The sequence below is a fragment of the Choloepus didactylus genome, chromosome 6 (assembly GCF_015220235.1).
Source record: "Choloepus didactylus isolate mChoDid1 chromosome 6, mChoDid1.pri, whole genome shotgun sequence".
NCBI classification, from domain to species: domain Eukaryota; kingdom Metazoa; phylum Chordata; class Mammalia; order Pilosa; family Megalonychidae; genus Choloepus; species Choloepus didactylus.
Genome location: NC_051312.1, coordinates 117866243 through 117883758, shown reverse-complemented (window position 1 = coordinate 117883758; position 17516 = coordinate 117866243). Strand labels below are relative to the sequence as shown.

The 17516-nt window shown below is 37.3% G+C and overlaps 1 protein-coding gene across 10 annotated transcripts in view; it reads right to left on the bottom strand.

Annotated features, from left to right (window-relative positions):
• YAP1 (Yes1 associated transcriptional regulator) overlaps window positions 1-17516 on the bottom strand; it is a 138853-nt gene that overhangs the window by 57170 nt on the left and 64167 nt on the right. For all 10 annotated transcript variants that reach the window (XM_037841223.1, XM_037841224.1, XM_037841214.1 and 7 more), the window contains exon 3: window positions 8023-8138. In XM_037841223.1, coding sequence (XP_037697151.1) covers window positions 8023-8138 — 116 coding nt within the window. The remainder of the gene's footprint in view (window positions 1-8022; window positions 8139-17516) is intronic.

Sequence of the window (17516 nt, the reverse complement as noted above, 5' to 3'; positions counted from 1 at the left end):
AATTATAAAAAATGATGGTTGCTTCCATATTACCAGCCATTTTTCAGGAACTTAATCATCAAATAAATCAAGACACAAACTACATAAAAGGAATAAGGACTGGTTATAGTGATTCTGGATTATTGTGCTCTTGCTTTTACTATTTTCCAGTTTCCTATGGCCACCTTTTCTTAATTTATCTAAGTTTCATATAGGAAAAAAAAGAGCAACAGTTTTGGTTAAAAAAAAAAGAAAAAAGGTATTTGGGATAGGAGCTTGAGAGTAACTAAAAATTCACTGTTTGTATGTCTTCATCACTTTGACACTGGGCTTTTTTTGTTGCATAATATATGACTTCAGATTGACAAATAATCTCCACCTAATAATAATCAAGAAACTTTCAAAGACTCAGGAAAGTTTAAAAGAAGAAAAATGTATTTATATTTAATACTTTATGACCTATGCCAAATAGAGAAACTTTATGTGACTCTAAAAGCTAGAAGATAACCCCCTACTTAATAGGAGCCAATGATAAGGATGAAAGCGTGTAGAACTAAATACACCCTTCGCCAGTTTGAAAATGTTACTTACCCCAGGAAAAGCCATGTTCTTCTAAACCAGTCTTCAGGGAATGGACTTATTGTGGGTGGGACCTTTTAATCTAATCAGATTATTTCCATGGAGGTGTGACCCCCACCAATTCATGGTGGGCATTAATTAGATCACTGGAGTACTTTAAGAGAGCTGAGAGCCCACACAAACCCAGACGCTTGGGGATGCTAAGAGATGAAGCTCCAAGTCTGCCCCAGAGAAGCTAAGAGGGGACTCCCAGACTTAGAGAGAAACACCCCAGGAGAACCAAGCAGAGAGGTGAGAGAAGCTAAGAGAGACAGAAGCCCAGAGACATTTTGGAGAAAGCCATTTTGAAACACAACCCAGGAGGCAAAGGACCAGCAGACACCAGCCACGTGATTTCCAGGCTGACAGAGGTGTTCCGGACACCACTGGTCTTCCTTCAGTGAAGTAGCCTCTTGTTGATGCCTTAGTTTGGACACTTTTATGGTCTTAGAACTGTAAATTTGTAACCTAATAAACCCCATTTATAATAGCCAATCCATTTCTGGTATTTTGTATTCCAGCAGCTTTAGCAAACCAGAACACACCCCAGTGTGGTAATAGATTTTAAAGATTATTTTAAATGAATTAACAATGACCACCTGTAACTGATTGAGTTTTCAAATATGAGAACAAGGAAGCAAAGAATGGGGTTGCCATATGGTCCTTTAATCCTGTTACTGGGCATATACTTGGAAGAACTGAGAGCAAGGGCATGAATGGACATTTGCACACCGGTGTTTATGGTGACAGTATTCACAATTTTCACTGGATGAAGGTGCCCTAAGGGTACATTGACTGATAAACAGAATGGTGAACTGTGGTGTATACATACAATGCACTACTGAGCTGCGGCAAGAAAAAATGAAGTTGTAAGATATGCAACTAGGTAAATGGACCTTGAGGACAGTGTGTTAAGTGAAATAAGCCAGAATCAAAAAGCAAACATTATAACACCTCACTAATATGGATAAACTATAATGTGCAAACACTGAGAATTGAATCTGAGAGCACAGGTTATCAGGGGAAGGCTTATGGTAAAGATTCCTGGATTGTAAGTTCTTACAGCAGTCACATCCATCCATGAGTTGTAATGGTTATTTCTAAATTCTGAGACAATGAGCTGTTTGTGTATAAACTGGCTGGTCCGTGTAACTTCAGGTATCTGAGTGACACCTGAGAGTCAGAGTCAGAGTTCGGCAGCTATGAATGTCAGCATTACCCCATATGGCAACTGTTAGAGAAACTGAAAAAGAGATCAGAGTTCAATTAGAGATATGAACAAAATAGATTTGGTTGGGAGTAAGGTAAGACTAAAGGGTAAAGGATGATATTGACTGTGTTTTAAAATGTCAACTTCTATGTGAGACCAAAGGAAGAGATGTTTATTTGGTGCAAAGTCTATACTTTCTGTAGCACACTATATAATTTAACTTGTGTGGCCAGTTTATTCAAATACCATAATTACATGGAATTATGTAATTGAATAGAAGGTGAGATCTGGTTGGGTTGTACATGTTAGCGTGAAGCCCTGATACATCCCAGAGTAATTTGGGCAGAGAATAAAAAGTATTTGCAAAGACCCCTTGAGGGACTGGGGAAAATGTGGAAATATTAAACTTTCCCACCTGGGGAATTCCTGATATTCATGCAAGCACTGGGGACTACTAATTTAGTAGGCTGAGCCCTTGATTTTGGGGCTTGCCCTTATGAAGCTTGCTACCACAAAGGAGAGGCTAAGCCTATTTGTAATTGTGCCTAAGAGTCACCTCCACAGAACCTCTTTTCTTGCTCAGATGTGGCCTCTCTAAGTCAACTCTATGGGTAAACTCACTGCCCTCCCTGCTACATGGGACACGACTCCTGGGGGTATAAATCTCCCGGGTAACATGGAACATGACCCCTGGGGATGAGCCTGGACCCAGCATTGTGGGACTGAGAAAGTCTTCTTGACCAAAAGGGGGAAGCAAAATAAAACAGAATAAAGTTTCAATGGCTGAGAGATTTCAAATGAAATCAAGAGGTCATTCTGGAGAGGTTATTCTTATGGATTATACAGATAACCCTTTTTAGTTTTTAGTGTATTAGAATAGCTACAAGGAAATACCTGAAACTGTCAAACTGCAACCCAGTAGCCTTGATTCTTGAAGACGATCGTGTAACTATACAGCTTACATGGTGTGACCATGCAATTGTGAAAACCTTGTGGCTCACTCCCTTTATCCAGTCTATGGACAGATGAGTTGAAAAATGGGGACAAAAAGTAAATGAATAATAGACGGGGGAGAAGGAGTATGAAATGTTTTGGGTGTTCTTTTTTACTTTTATTTTTATTCTTATTTTTTTTATTTTTTGGAGTAACGAAAATGCTCAAAAGTTGATTGTGTTGATGAATGCCCAACCACATGATGATACTGTGTTCAATGATTGTACATTTTGAAGGACTACATGGTATGTGAATATATATATCAATAAAATTGCTTTTAAAAATATGAGAACAAATCTCACTTATCTATTATATATGCAAGATGACTATACCAAGAACCATATATTGTTGTTAATAATCACTATATGCCATTCACGGTAAATGGATTGTGTCATTTGATCCTTGAAATAGCCCCATGGACATGACTCCTAGAGGAGTGCATCTCCCTGGAGACGTGGGACACGAGTCCCAGGAATGAGCCTGGCCCTGGCATCAAGGGATTGAAAATATCTTTTTGACCAAAAGCAGGAAAACAAAGGTAACAAAGTAAGGTTACAGTGGCTAAGAGATTTCAAATACAGTCAAGAGGCTATCCTGGAGGTTTCTCTTATGCAAGCTACAGCTAGATATCCCAAATGGCCACAGTATGCCAAGCCCTAACCAACAGTAGTCCCAAAACACCTAGGTTCCTACCTGAGATTCTATAAAAGTCTCACTCATTAAGTTTCTCTCTCAGAAACTTAAATCCACCAGAGTGTCCCTATGCCAGACAAGTCCTAAAACCCAGAGGCAACAGCCTCTTTAAGCACAACAATCAGATACAGCCCCCTTCTCCGTACTGTCGACACCCCCTTTCAATATGAACAAGTTAGGGTGTTCTCTGCCTACACACCCCTAAGGATCAAGAAAGTGACAAGAGGAAGGGGGAAACAACAGACAAGACAGACTTTAACAAAGGATTACGAATATTGAATCCTTATATGCTGGAAGGAAATAACTGAAAAGGTGGAACATAACATTGTTTGAAATTTGCTCTATAGCTACTCATCAAATTGTACTTTGAAAGTTATCACCTTTCTGTATGTATATCTCACAATAAGGAAAGAGCTGAAACTGTGGAATTGTAATCCGTAGCATTCTTTGAAATTACCTATGTAACTACTTGTTAAATTGTACTTTGAAAGTTATTGCCTATCTGTATATATCTTATATTTCACAAGAAGGAAATAACTGAAATTGTGGAACTGTAACCCATAACATTCTTTGAAATTTGCCAACTACTTGTTAAATCGTACTTTTAAAGTTATCACTGTTATGTATATATGTTAAATTTCACAATAAAAAATGTATAAAAAAAATAGCCCAATGAATTCAGTATTATTTTTATTGTTATCCCCATTTTCCAAATGAAGAAACTGAAGTACAGGCAGAAAAAGTAACTTTTCCAAAATCTCACAGCCAATAAATGATCTGGGGTTCCAACCCAGGTCCATTTGACTCGCCCTTGATCTTAATCCCTGTTCTAAATTTTCTCTCTGCCTCAAATGTGAACAGTAGAACTTCAAAGTTCATGAACAACAACACAAGAAGTATGAATTATCAACTCCTGAAAGCCTGTTAATGATCCTACAACTTCTCACACATCCTTATATCTATTCTCTCTTTGTGGGTTTTAAAGTTAAAAACCTTATATCTATGCTTTACTTGTCTTTTTTACATTTCATGTCTATTGACTACCTGTCATTTTTCTTGGTAAGCATCTGTTTGCCACTTGATCTTTTGTGCTCGGGCAGAGATTACACAAAGCAGGAGTAATAAGCAGGCAAACATTAAAGCAGCTCTAACCTGCTCACCTTGCTTGCTTCTGAATATTTTTTCCCCTCTGCATTGAGGTGCTTAGCACATTCCTCTAACATGCATCACCTTTTGTGATCAAGAAGGCATTTTCTCCACCCATCTTGAGGCATTTCCTAGGAATTCCATGAAGTTTTTCATAATCACGGAAATCTGAAAATGCAGCATTGATAGATTTGGGCATTTGTCAAGTAACTGCCAGTGTGCTTCTGACTTGAATGAATCCCTTAAAATCCACCTGTAATAAGACATTTTGGCTTTGGATTTTAATGAAGGTACATTGATTAAAAGCCAAAAGCCAATAAGTGTGTTCACTGATTTGGCTTAATTTAAATCAAGGCTTATGATTTTTAATGGTCCAAAATAGTAACCAGCCCTTTGATGTCCAGTTATTTCCGGATTATCATAGAGTATGCTTTATTGACTTTTATTCATTTGAGATTCTGCAATCTTGTGGGTATTAACAAGCTACAACCTAAACATTTAATGTATATCACATAAATAGACCAGTTAAAGAAGTATCACTTTTCTCTTCCTCAAGTTCTTATTTTCTAATGTTTAACACAAAAATCACTAATGTTTACCTAATTCTCTGTATATAGAACTATTTTATGTAGATCTCAATGATGCAAAGAGGTTATTAAATCAATGTACTGTAAGCACAATGGTTAATGTAACTTTTCAAGGGCAATCACCTCAAGACATTATTAACAGGATGTGTTTCAAAAATATAGAATAATGTAAAATAGAACCATTGTCATGCTGAATTATTAAAACCTCCCTGTTTTTATTCTCTTTTCCTCATCATTCAGATTCCTTTAAAACAATTGTCACTTATTTGCCAATTAAATGGCACAGTTAAAAAATATTAGTTATTCTTCACTGGAAGTAGCAAGTCTTTGCCTCTAGAACCCTTTCCAGGTACATTTTTTTTTTTGAGTGTTTTCTCAATTACATATATAAAATTATGCAGCAAAGAAGTTTGGAAAGTCTAGAGAAAATGATAGCATCTTACATAAAATGTTCTGTTTAGAAACAATATAAGTGAGAGGAAAATACCAAGCTGCACTCAAACATTTGAATGAGAATAATTTTTAAAATATCAAAACCAGAAAGTTTTAAGTTAATCTGTGATAAAAGTGTAAATCAATTTGCTTTGAGCTTGATTAACCACAGTAAAGTGCTTTAAAAGAGCTATATAGCCTTTTCTTTTATACAAAGACTTCAGATGAGCAGATTCAGAAGGCATTTCCTTCAGGGTATAAATTTTCTGTAGATACCCTGCTTGACTAGAAGCCATTTGCTGCTTTATTTGTTAAAATCAATGCTCTCAAAATTCTCCTTGCTCACTGCTGTCTCCAGGCTTTAAAAACTCCTTAAATAAATGATCATTTTTCCAAGCAGAGAAGAACATCTCTTTTGCTGCTTTTCTCAAGGAGGTAAAGCCACTTCTGTATTCTGTAAAACCCTTGACTGAGAGTAAGATTATTTTCTCTTAAAACTGTTTTAGAATCCGTGCTATGTTTCTCACTCAACAGTGCATAGCCACCAGGCAACATGGCTGCTTTCCAGATGGAGAGAAGTCCTTAGGTTAAAACTATTAACATGGCATTATGGCTATAATTTTAAACGAACAACATGAGGTATGCCAAAATTACAGTTCCTGTGGTATTCAAACCAAAGCATTTCAACACCTTGTAGAAGTCCTCTATTTATTCTTAAATATCCACTGAAATAGAAAAAGGGGAAAACAAGTGAATATATATAATTTAGAGTAAAAATAGGCATATACTAAACAGGTGTTATCAACAGCCACTATACTGATTTGATAGATAAGTCTCCATTCACAGTTGTGATCAAAATCATAATAACCTAGGCTAGTTTCCAAGTAAAATATTTGTCAATAAATAACTTGCAAAATTTTTGCCTTTAAAAATGTTAAGATTTAAATTAAATATTAAAGATTTAATTAAATATCATAGAAAACCATACAGATTCTGAGAATATTCATATTATAATCCAAAATGGAAGATTTAAGGAATTGATTTTTTTTCTTCAAGAGTTTACATAAAGAAAATTTATGACAAGAAAAGTTCACTTATGAATCTTGATTTGTTTTTCCTTTTCAGCTTTTAACTCTTTAGAATTCAAGTGTTCAATTGCCAAAGGCAAAAGCAGAGAGTTATGGAACAGCAGAAACATTTCGATACATTGACATCGTCTTCAGGGGCAGAACATTTTAAACTCCTGAAGCTCTCCTGGCCAAGGACCCCTCCAGTCCTCACAAATCCCTTTATTAACTGCTGCTGTTTAAGAAAATCTATGTGCAGCTATTAATATTATGTTGAAGAGTTTGCTAGGTAGGTAAGATGGATGAGCTGTGAAGAGAGCCATCAAGGCCACTAGGGCCACTGCTTACTATTACTGCCATGTGCACCCTGAACCAAGGCACTCAGCAGAGTGGGTAGAATGCAGGGGGGTGGAAGGGAGCAGGCAGAAATTCCATTCAAATGGCCCCAAATCCCTGATGCCTGGCATGAGGTTCCATCTTCCCAAAAGGATGGGCACCTCTTCCTAATGTGCACAAAGGTACATACTGGCTAGCTATGGCCCTGGGCCCACCCAACAAAGGAAAAAGAGGTAAGACAGTATCTAACTAACTAGGAAAGAAGGAACTAAACTTTTACTAGTATTTAATCTTTACTAGAACTATAATAAAAGCTTTACACTTATCATTTCCTTTGATATCTTTCTCTTTACTGTTATCCTGCATTTTGTAGACTCAGAAAACTACAGGTTTAAGTAAACTGCCAAATAAAAGGCAGAACAAAGATTTATGCTCAGGATTATCTTCTGTGAAAAAGGTGAAGATGTGTTTAGTAACACATGCCAGATACAGGTAATAAAGGTTCTTTAGGGATGTTAGAGCCTTCCTGTTATTCTTAAGGTAAAATGAATTTGAGCTTCACAAGGTAGGCTAAGAACCCCAATAATTTGCTTTCCATCCAAAACAAAAAAGGAAGAGAGAAACTTCAACTTTAACCCGTCAGATTAAAAACAAAACAAAACAAAATAAAAAAAACAGCAGAAGAAAACACAGGCATATCAGAATTAACCAAACCATGTTTTTGAGATACTCCAGAACTAGGATTTTATATTATTGGCTCCTTTATGTTATTAACAACTAAACAAGGCTGGGGTACAGTATATGTTATTTTGAAATGAAATATGTCTCCTAAATGAAACTGGACAGAAAAAACACCACCCATGCTCCAGTATCTTGAAAAGAATAATTACTGTTTTCCACAGAAGGTTTTACCAATGCATAATCATTACTCCATGTGCTCTAAGGACAGTGTCTCACTCACCAGAGGCCGCATTCATCATATTCTGTTGCACTGGTGGACTGGTGGGGGCCGTAACGTTCAACTGAGAGAGCATGGCCTTCCTGGGGTCCTGCCATGTCGTTGTCTGATCAATGTGACTAGAAAACAAACCACTGCATTAGATAACAAAATTTCATGTCCTAAAAACAAAGATCCCCTTTACCAAAATAGGGTAGACATATACAGTATAAGAAGCAAAAGGTTCTAAATGATTTCTGTAGAAACAGAAAGTCTTGTCCTCTCACTGCTCCCACCCTTCCAAAGCATCATACATTTTTTTTTTTTCCTATTTAAATTGCTCAATCTTCACCTCTGAGATCTTAGAGATCTGATAACTGAAAGATATGAAAAGTTATCCCTGGAAATTTAAGTGAAAGGAAAATACCTTCACTTAGTAGACAATAATTATCTACCTCTAATTCAAAGATAAGATGTAGTTTTTAAATTGTCTAAAACAATAGTCACATGACTAAAACCAAGATTCATGAGGGAATCACCCACTTTTCTTTGCTTAGAACCACGAGTGTGAATTAACATATAATTCTTAAGCCTAAAACTCCTTCCAGGTAAAATACAAAAAGGTGAAAGTCTTCTTATAATATATAATCCAAAGTCAAAATAGAATTTAAAACTTCAACTGTAAGTTTACATTTTCTCCTATGTTTCTCTGGTGAATAACATATTCTAACATCTAAAATCCCTTTTTATTTGCTAAACATTTTCTACATATGTTTATCTTACTGCAAAATATCTTATGCATATTGATTTCTTCATCTATAAAATGGGATGAAAGCTGCTAAAGACTATTAAATATAAGACATTTAACACAGTATCTGGTATATGAGCATTCAATAAATGTTAGCTTTCTTCCTTCAACAAAGGTTGTTCCAGGAAACATAAACTAAAAATATCATTATACATATGAATCTACTTTAAAAATTATCCTTGGGTGACATCATCAACATAGCAACGTAAACAGCTACTGAGAACTTCTCTTCAGAACTTCACTGATACAAAGGACAGTTCTGAATTGTCTGAAACTCTGGAAGGGGATAGAGACTGGAGAAGGACCCTGCAGATGCCAAACTAAAGAAAGAGAACATATCAGGTAGGAATCTTCCATCCTGGAAGATTCAGTCTCATGTGGGAAAGGCACAGAATCAGCAGACCGGACCCCTTCCACCATGGACACAGACTACAAAATCTCTCACAGCAGTGACACATAACCCCACCATTTGACGACCCAGTGGGGAAAGGGAAGACATTTCAAGGCCCAGGTCAGTGAGGGACAAAGACACTGAGAAAATGTGGACAGACACTGTTTCCAGCCCTGGGTCTAAAAGCCCTTCCCCCACCCTTGAGGGAAGCAGCAGCCAGCAGCAGTTTCCTCCCCCTTGGGGACAACTGCAGTGCTGGGTCAGCTGAGGGAGTACTTTGCCAAAGGTGGAGCCCCACATCGAGCCAGATTTTGGCCAGCAAAGTGAGGGCATACGAATCCTGCAGTTTCAGCTGATCTATGTAGAGTCAGCCTGCTTGTAGGCAAAGCAGCTTCTGAGGTCAGTTAAGTTACTGAACAGCACCAACTGCTGGACAGTCCGGAAGGTGCAAAGGAATAGAAAAACTTTTAAAAAGATGCTCCAGACCCTTTCTTAAGACAGGAGCTGGTCTACATGCCCTGTACGGAAACCTGGCCCTGTTCTGACTGAGAAATATGAAGGACCCAACTGTTAAAGCAGGGCTCTAAAACAAACCCAGGTCTTTCTGGCTGGCAGAAAGCAGAGCCCCACTAGAAGCCAGCAGATTTATATTACCACACATAGTGAACTCACTGGGGTGCCCAGTGCCTACCTCCCATCCCTGTGGCAGGCCACAGTGCACGCCTGATTTTGTGGGGAAGACTGGGGGACAGAGCCAATGTGACAACTTGCCAGGGAGAGAAACAAAGAAACAATAGAGATCAAAGTCAACCAACAAGAAAACCCAAGGCAAAAGAGAGAAGAAAACTTCCAGAGTAAACCAATCAAGAAAATCAGATGCCTAGATGGCAAAAAAATCACAAGCCACATCAGGAAACAGGAAGATATGGCCCAAAAGAAGAAACTAACACCTCAAGTTAGATTCAGAAGTTGAAACACCTAATTATAGATGTTCAAACAAATCTTTTAAATCAACTCAACAAGTTGAGAGAGAATGTGGTAAAAGACATGAACGATATAAAGACGACACTGGGTGACCATAAGGAAGAACTCGTAACTTTAAAAAACACATGGCAGAAGTTATGGGAATGATGGGCACAATAGAAGAGATGAAAAACACAATAGAGACATACAACAATAGACATGGAGAGGCAGAAGAAAGGATCAGTGAACTAGAGAACAGTACATCTGAAATCCTACACACAAAAGAAGAGATAGGGAAAAGAATGGAAAAATATGAGCAGGGTCTCAGGGAACTGAATGACAACATGAAGTGCATGAATATACATGTTATAGGGTCCCAGAAGGAGAAGAGAAGGAAAAAGGGGCAGAAAGAATAATAAAGAAAATAATCAATGAAAATTTCCCAACTCTGATGAAAGACATAAAATTACAAGTCCAAGAAGTGCAGGGTACCCCAAACAGAATTGATCCAAATAGACCTACTCCAAGATATTTACTTATCATATTGTCAAATGTCAAAGCAAAGAGAGAATTCTGAAAGCAGCAAGAGAAAAGCAATCCATCAAAACAAGGGAAGTTCGATAAGACTAAGTACAGATCTCTCAGCAGAAACCATGGAGGTGAGAAGGCAGTGGTATGATATATTCAAATACTGAAAGAGAAAAACTTCCAACCAAGAATCTTATATCCAGCAAACTGTCCTTCAAAAACGAGGGAGAGTTTTAAAATATTTACAGATAAGCAGACATGGAGAGAGTTTGTGAACAGGAGACCTCCTCTACAAGAGATACTAAAGGGAGTGCTACAGACAGATAGGAAAAGACAGGAGAGAGAGGTTTGGAGAAGAGTGTAGAAATGAAGATATCAGGAGAGATTTCAAATGGAGTTGACAGCACATTCTGGAGGACATTCTTATGCACTATATAGATACCTCTTTTTAGTTTTTAGTATTGGAATAGCTAGAAGGAAATACCTGAACTGTCAAACTGCAACCCAGTAGCCTTGATTCTTGAAGACTAGTGCATAACTATGTAGCTTACATTGTGTGACTGTGTGATTGTGAAAACCTCATGGCTCACACTCCCTTTGTCCAGTGTATGGACAGATGAGTAGAAAAATGGGGACAAAACTAAATGCAAAATAGGTGGGATGGTGGGATGGAATGTTTTGGGTGTTTTTTTATTTTTATAGTCAGAAAAATGCTCAGAAGTTCATTGTGGTCATGAATCACAATTATATGATGGTACTGTGAATAGCTGATCGTACACTGTGGATGACTGTATAGCATGTGAATATATCTCAATAAAACTGTATTAAAAAAGAAAAAAACAGCATGGTACTGGCATAAAGATAGACATTCATCAATGGACTTGACTGAGAGTTCAGAAATAAAACCCTCAGATCTACGGTCAATTGATTTTTTTTAAAGTTTTATTGAGATATATTCACATCCCCACAATCATCCATAACGTACAATCAATTATTCACAATACCATCATATAGTGGTGCACTCATCACAATTTTTGAACATTTCCCTTACTCCAAAAAAAATAAAAAGTAAAAAAGAACACCTAAAACATTCCATCCCTCCCCCCATCCCACCCTATTTTTCATTTAATTTTTGTCCCCATTTTTCTGCTCATCTGTCCATACACAGGATAAATGCAGTGTGAGCCACGAGGTTTTCACAATCACACAGTCACACTGTGTAAGCTGCATAGTTATACAATCATCTTCAAGAATGAAGGCCACTGGGCTGTAGTTCAGCAGCTTCAGTTATTTCCCTTTAGCCATTCCAACACACTAACTAAAAAGGGATATCTACATAGTGCATAAGAATACCCTCCAGAGTGACCTCTTGACTCCATTTGAAATCTCTCAGCCGTTGGAACCTTATTTTGTTTCATCTCTCTTCCCCCTTTTGGTCAAGAAGATGTTCTCAATCTCATGATGCCGGGTCCAGGCTCATCCCCGGGAGTAATGACCTGCATTGCCAGAGAGACTTACACCCCTGGGAGTCACTTCCCACGTGGGAGGAGGACAGCAAGTTCACCTGCCAAGTGGGCTTAGAGAGAGATAGACCGTATCTGACCAACAAAGAGGTTCTCTGGGGGTGACTCTGAGGAACAATTATAAGTAGGCTTATCCTCTCCCTTGCAGTAACATGCCTCATGTTGGAAAGTCCCCAGATCAAGGACTTGGCTTACTAAATTGGTAGTCCTCAATGCTTGTGAGAACATCAGTAATAACCCAGATGGGGAAGTCCAACATTTCCACATTTTTCCCCAGAACCTCAGGGGTTCCCCCACAAATACATTTTTATTCTCTGCCCAAATCACTTTGGAATGTATTGGGATTTCACTCCAATCTGTACAAACCCACCAAATCTCACTTCACATTCAAAGCTCCATGTACTTATGGTGTTCAAACAAACTGATGGTCAACTGATTTTTGACAAGGCCCCCAAGTCCACTCAACTGGGACAGAACAGTCTCTAAAATAAATGGTGCTGGGAGAACTGGATATCCATATCCAAAAGAATGAAAGAGCACCCCTATCTCATACCCTATATAAAAATTAATTCAAAATGGATCCAAGACCTAAATATAACAGCCAGTACCATAAAACTCCTAAAAGAAACATAGGGAAGCAGCTTCAAGATCTAATGATAGGCGATGGTTTCTTAGACCTTAACCCAAAGCACAAGCAACAAAAGAGAAAACAGATAAATAGGACCTCCTCAAAACTGAATACTTCTGTGCTTCAAAGAACATTGTCAAAAGGGTGAAAAAGAACCTGACTAAATGAAAGAAAATATTTGGAAACCACATATCTGATAAGGGTTTGCTATCCAGTACATACAAAGAAATCCTACAACTCAACAATAAAAAGACAAACAACCCAATTTAAAAATGGGCAAAAGACATGAATTGACATTTTTCAAAAGAGGAAATACAAATTGCTAAAAAGTACATGAAAAGATGCTCAATTTTACTAGCTATTAGGGAAATGCAAATCAAAACCACAATGAGCTATCTTTTCACACCTACTAGAATGGTCACTATTAAACAGGAAACTACAAGTTGGAGTAATTGAACACTTATTCACTGCTGGTGGGAAAGTAAAATGGTATAGCCACTGTGGAAGATGATTTGGTGGTTCCTCAGAAAGCTAAATCCTGCTACTAGGTATATATACAGAAGAACCAAAAGCAGGGATGCAAACAGACATTTGCACACCAATGTTCACAGCGGCATTATTCTCAATTGCCAAAAGATGGAAGCAACCCAAATGTCCATCAACCAAAGAATGGATAAACAAAATGTGGTATATACATACGATGGAGTATTGTTCAGCAGTAAGAATGAAAGAAGTCCTGAAGCACACAGCAATACGGATGAACCTTGAGGACATTATGTTGAGTAAAATAAGCTAGATGCAAAAGGACAACTGGTTATAATATGAACCAGTTATAATATTTACACTCAGAGATAAAATCTAGAATATAGGTTACCGAAAGACAGAATGAGGCTAATGAATAGGGAACGGATGCTTGATGCGGGCAGAATTTTTAACCAGGACAAATTTAAAAGTTTAGAAAAGGATAGAGGTGATGGCATCACATTATGGTGAGTATAATTTAACAGCACTGAATTATGTGTGTGGCTTTGGTTGAAAGGGGAAATTTAGAGTCCTGTGTCAGAGTCATATATGTCACTAGAAGGAAAGCTAGGTTAAAATATGGGACTGTATACCACAGTGAACCTTGTGGTGGACAATGACTGTGATTTTAACAGTACAATATAAAAAAGTTCTTTCGTGAACTAGAAAAAATGTACATCACTATTATGAGGAATTAATAATAGTGTGATAAATGGGAAAAACACACCTATTGCAAACTATGGACTATAGTTAATGTAATATTTTATTATTCCTTCATCAACAATAACAAATATACCACACCAACACCAGAAGTTAATAATGGGGGGCTGGGGGGGGGGATAAGAGGTATGGGGTGTTTTGTTTTGGAGTAATGAAAATATTTTCTAAAACTGATTGTGGTGATGCATGCACAACTACATGATAATACAGTGAGCCACTGATTGTAAACTTTGGATGGATTGTATGGTACATGAATATTCTCAATAAAACTGCATTTTTTTAAAAAGATCATGAATTCATATTAGTTTTGAAGTAGGGGGAGGAGCACAAATAAAGAATTGTTTTAAAAAGAAACCCCCAAACCAAACCATCATTTTTGGTATGCCTATTTAAATTTCAAATCTGAACGCTCTCAAATCACCCCATAAGTAATCACATAAATGGTAAGGAAATGGCACACCCTGTGAGTAACTTTCCTGAAATGGAACTAGAACTCAATCTCATGAATAATGTTATCCTATCAATAACACAGTAAGAAAGGATCATAGACAAGGGCTAGAATGGAGCCCGATATGGGAGAAGTGTTCTTTTAGCTCACAGGCAAGCAGAAAGGGATGAAAATGGAGAGGCAAGAAGGTGGATGATTAGTACCCATAGTAACACACTATTGTCAATTCAAGGCTACTATAGACCAACAAGAAATGTTGAGAGAAAATATCTATTTCTGTAGTAGAGTATATCATTCCTCTTCTCAAGTATTAACTTACCAGCACCTCTTTTTTTTTTTCCCCACCAGATATATCTGCTTTTCAGCAGCAGCACTAGCATTTGCTCATATCTAAACAGTACAGGAGTAACCTTTTTCAAATCTCCTATCACCTTATTCCAAAAGACCAAGTCCTCATCAAACCCAGTAAGGTCTTATTCCTCCTTTTCAATTCTCCACATGAGCCACTCAACAAAAACAAATGAACCATAAAATGTTCTCTAGATCTATACAGTGCTTCTTCCCCTTATAGACATTAAGCAATTCTCATGTGGCAATTAATATAGTCACTCAAGGAAAGAAGCTTAAAATCTACAAGATGACCAAAATTCAGGAAAATGTTTCTTATGGCCTGTTATAATCTTAAGAAACCGGCAAAGGAAATGGCAAGTGATTCATTACTACCAGTTCTTAAATTTTAATACAAGCATTTGCCACTCCTTGTCTCAAATATTTTCTTAAAATCCCTGACATATATAGGGAGGGATGAAGGAGAAGAGGGAGGTATGCTGGAAGTAAGTTCAGGATTCTGACTACTGAAGGTTTTCTAAATATCTAACAGTTAAGTTTGTCTTTAAACTAACCCATCACATAAATCATATCAACTCATTTATAACCGTCTACACTTGAAGCTACATTCACAGTACATGAGACTCCACCAGAGTTTAGAAAGAGCCCTAATCTGATGTACATTAACAATAATATTGTCCCAAATACTGGAACCAGTCTGTAAATCTTATGTTTTCTTTCTCGTTTAAATAAACTTGGGTTTTTAATTTAAGGTAGAGAGTTTATAGTTTTATTTTTCTCAAAAGATCAATTATTTCACTGAAATTTTACCTAAGTGCACAAATGCTCAAATTTCTCCTCCTGGAAAAGCTGTGGAACGTCAATAAGTTAGTTAGTTTAGAGCCTGACTTTGCTAGGGCTGCTATCACAAAATACCACCAGCTGGTGGACTTAACCAACAGAAATTTATTGTCTCACAGGATTTAAGGTTTATAAAAAATAAACAATTTACTGTCTCCTAGGAGGCTAAAAATCAGAAATCAAGTAGTTGGCAGGGTAAGGCATTCTCTGTAGTGTTCTGATAGTGGTTTGCCAGCAATCCTTAGTGATCTTTGGCTTGTGGATGCATCTCTGCCTCTATGATATGGTGATTTGTCCTCTATCTCCTCTTCTGCCTTCTACTGACTGATTATGTCCAAATTTCCTCTGTTTATAAGGACTTCAGTCACATTGGACTAAGGACCACTCTTACTCAGTTTGGTCTCATCCAAATAGGATCTTGGAAGATCCTATTTATAAATGAGTTCACACCTACAGACTTGGGGGTTATGACTTGAACATATGGGGGGTGGGGGGAGCATGATTTGATCTACCACAGAACCCTATTTAAGCTGTATCATGTTATTTCATCTAATGTTCTACTTACTTAAAAAAATCTATATCTCTTTAAGGAATAAAGATGTCATTATCTAAACTGTCTGACCATAAAGGCACACAATCATTTAGATGCCAAAGAAAATGTGAAATATATTCAACTTTAGAATATTTTTGTTGTCACTTTTCTATGAGATCAAATCTTGAGAAAGAAATATATTTTATCCTGTAAGTCCATTTGCAATAGTATTCACAAAAACATATAGCTTTCTTTTTTATCACAATGAAAACAAGAATGTTTATAAAAACATTTCATACTACAAAGAGGTATCTTAGCCAAGACCAAATAAATAGCTTGCCGGGTTCACTTTTCCCCCAGATATCCTAATACCTTCCCCCACCTCCTCCTGCTCTTTGCTCAAATGTCATATTAGTGCAGCCTTTTCTGGCCATGTCATCTAAAATCCACATTATCTGTGATGGTTAAATTCATGTGTCACCTTGCCTAGGTTATGGTGTTCAGCTGTTTGGTCAAACATGTCTTGGCCTGATTACTCTGAGGATTTTTTGTGGATTTAAAACTTTAGTCAGTCGATTCCATCTACAGCTGATTATATCTGCAAACAATGGAGATTGACTTCAGTAATGAGGAAAGCCCCATCCAATCAGCTGACGAGAGAGAGACCTAACAATTTCAGCAGTGAGAAAGAATTCCTATCTCTACCTCAGCCAGCCAGCTTCTCCTTGGGGAATTCAAAGAAACTTTTCATCAGAGGTCCCAACTTGAGGCCTGCTAACGTTATTCAGACTTGCCAATTCTCACACTCATGTAAGCAACTTCTTGTAATACATCTCTTAATATTTACAAACACACACACACACATTATCTGTCCTGTCAGTTCTGTTTCTCCAGAGAACCTATACATTATCCAAATGCCTAGCCCCACTTCTCTGCTTAATTTTCGTTTGATAACCCTTTATCATCATCTGGCACATATTTTGTTTCCTCCAACTAGAATATAAGTTCCGGGAAAAGGACTTTCTGTCCATTTTGTTCACTGTTGTACTTTCAATGATAAGAGGAGTGCTCAACAAATACCCAATAAATTAATGAAAAGAAAGCTCTCTCCTTTTTGCCACAAAAACATCAAACTTTCTCCAAAAGCCCCTCTGATCTTACTGACTTCATAGTCACCCACCATTTCCAAATATGAAAGTAAGGACTAAACCATCACTAAAATTAGCAACAAGGAGCCTGTTGGTGACATTGGCAAGAGCAATTTCAA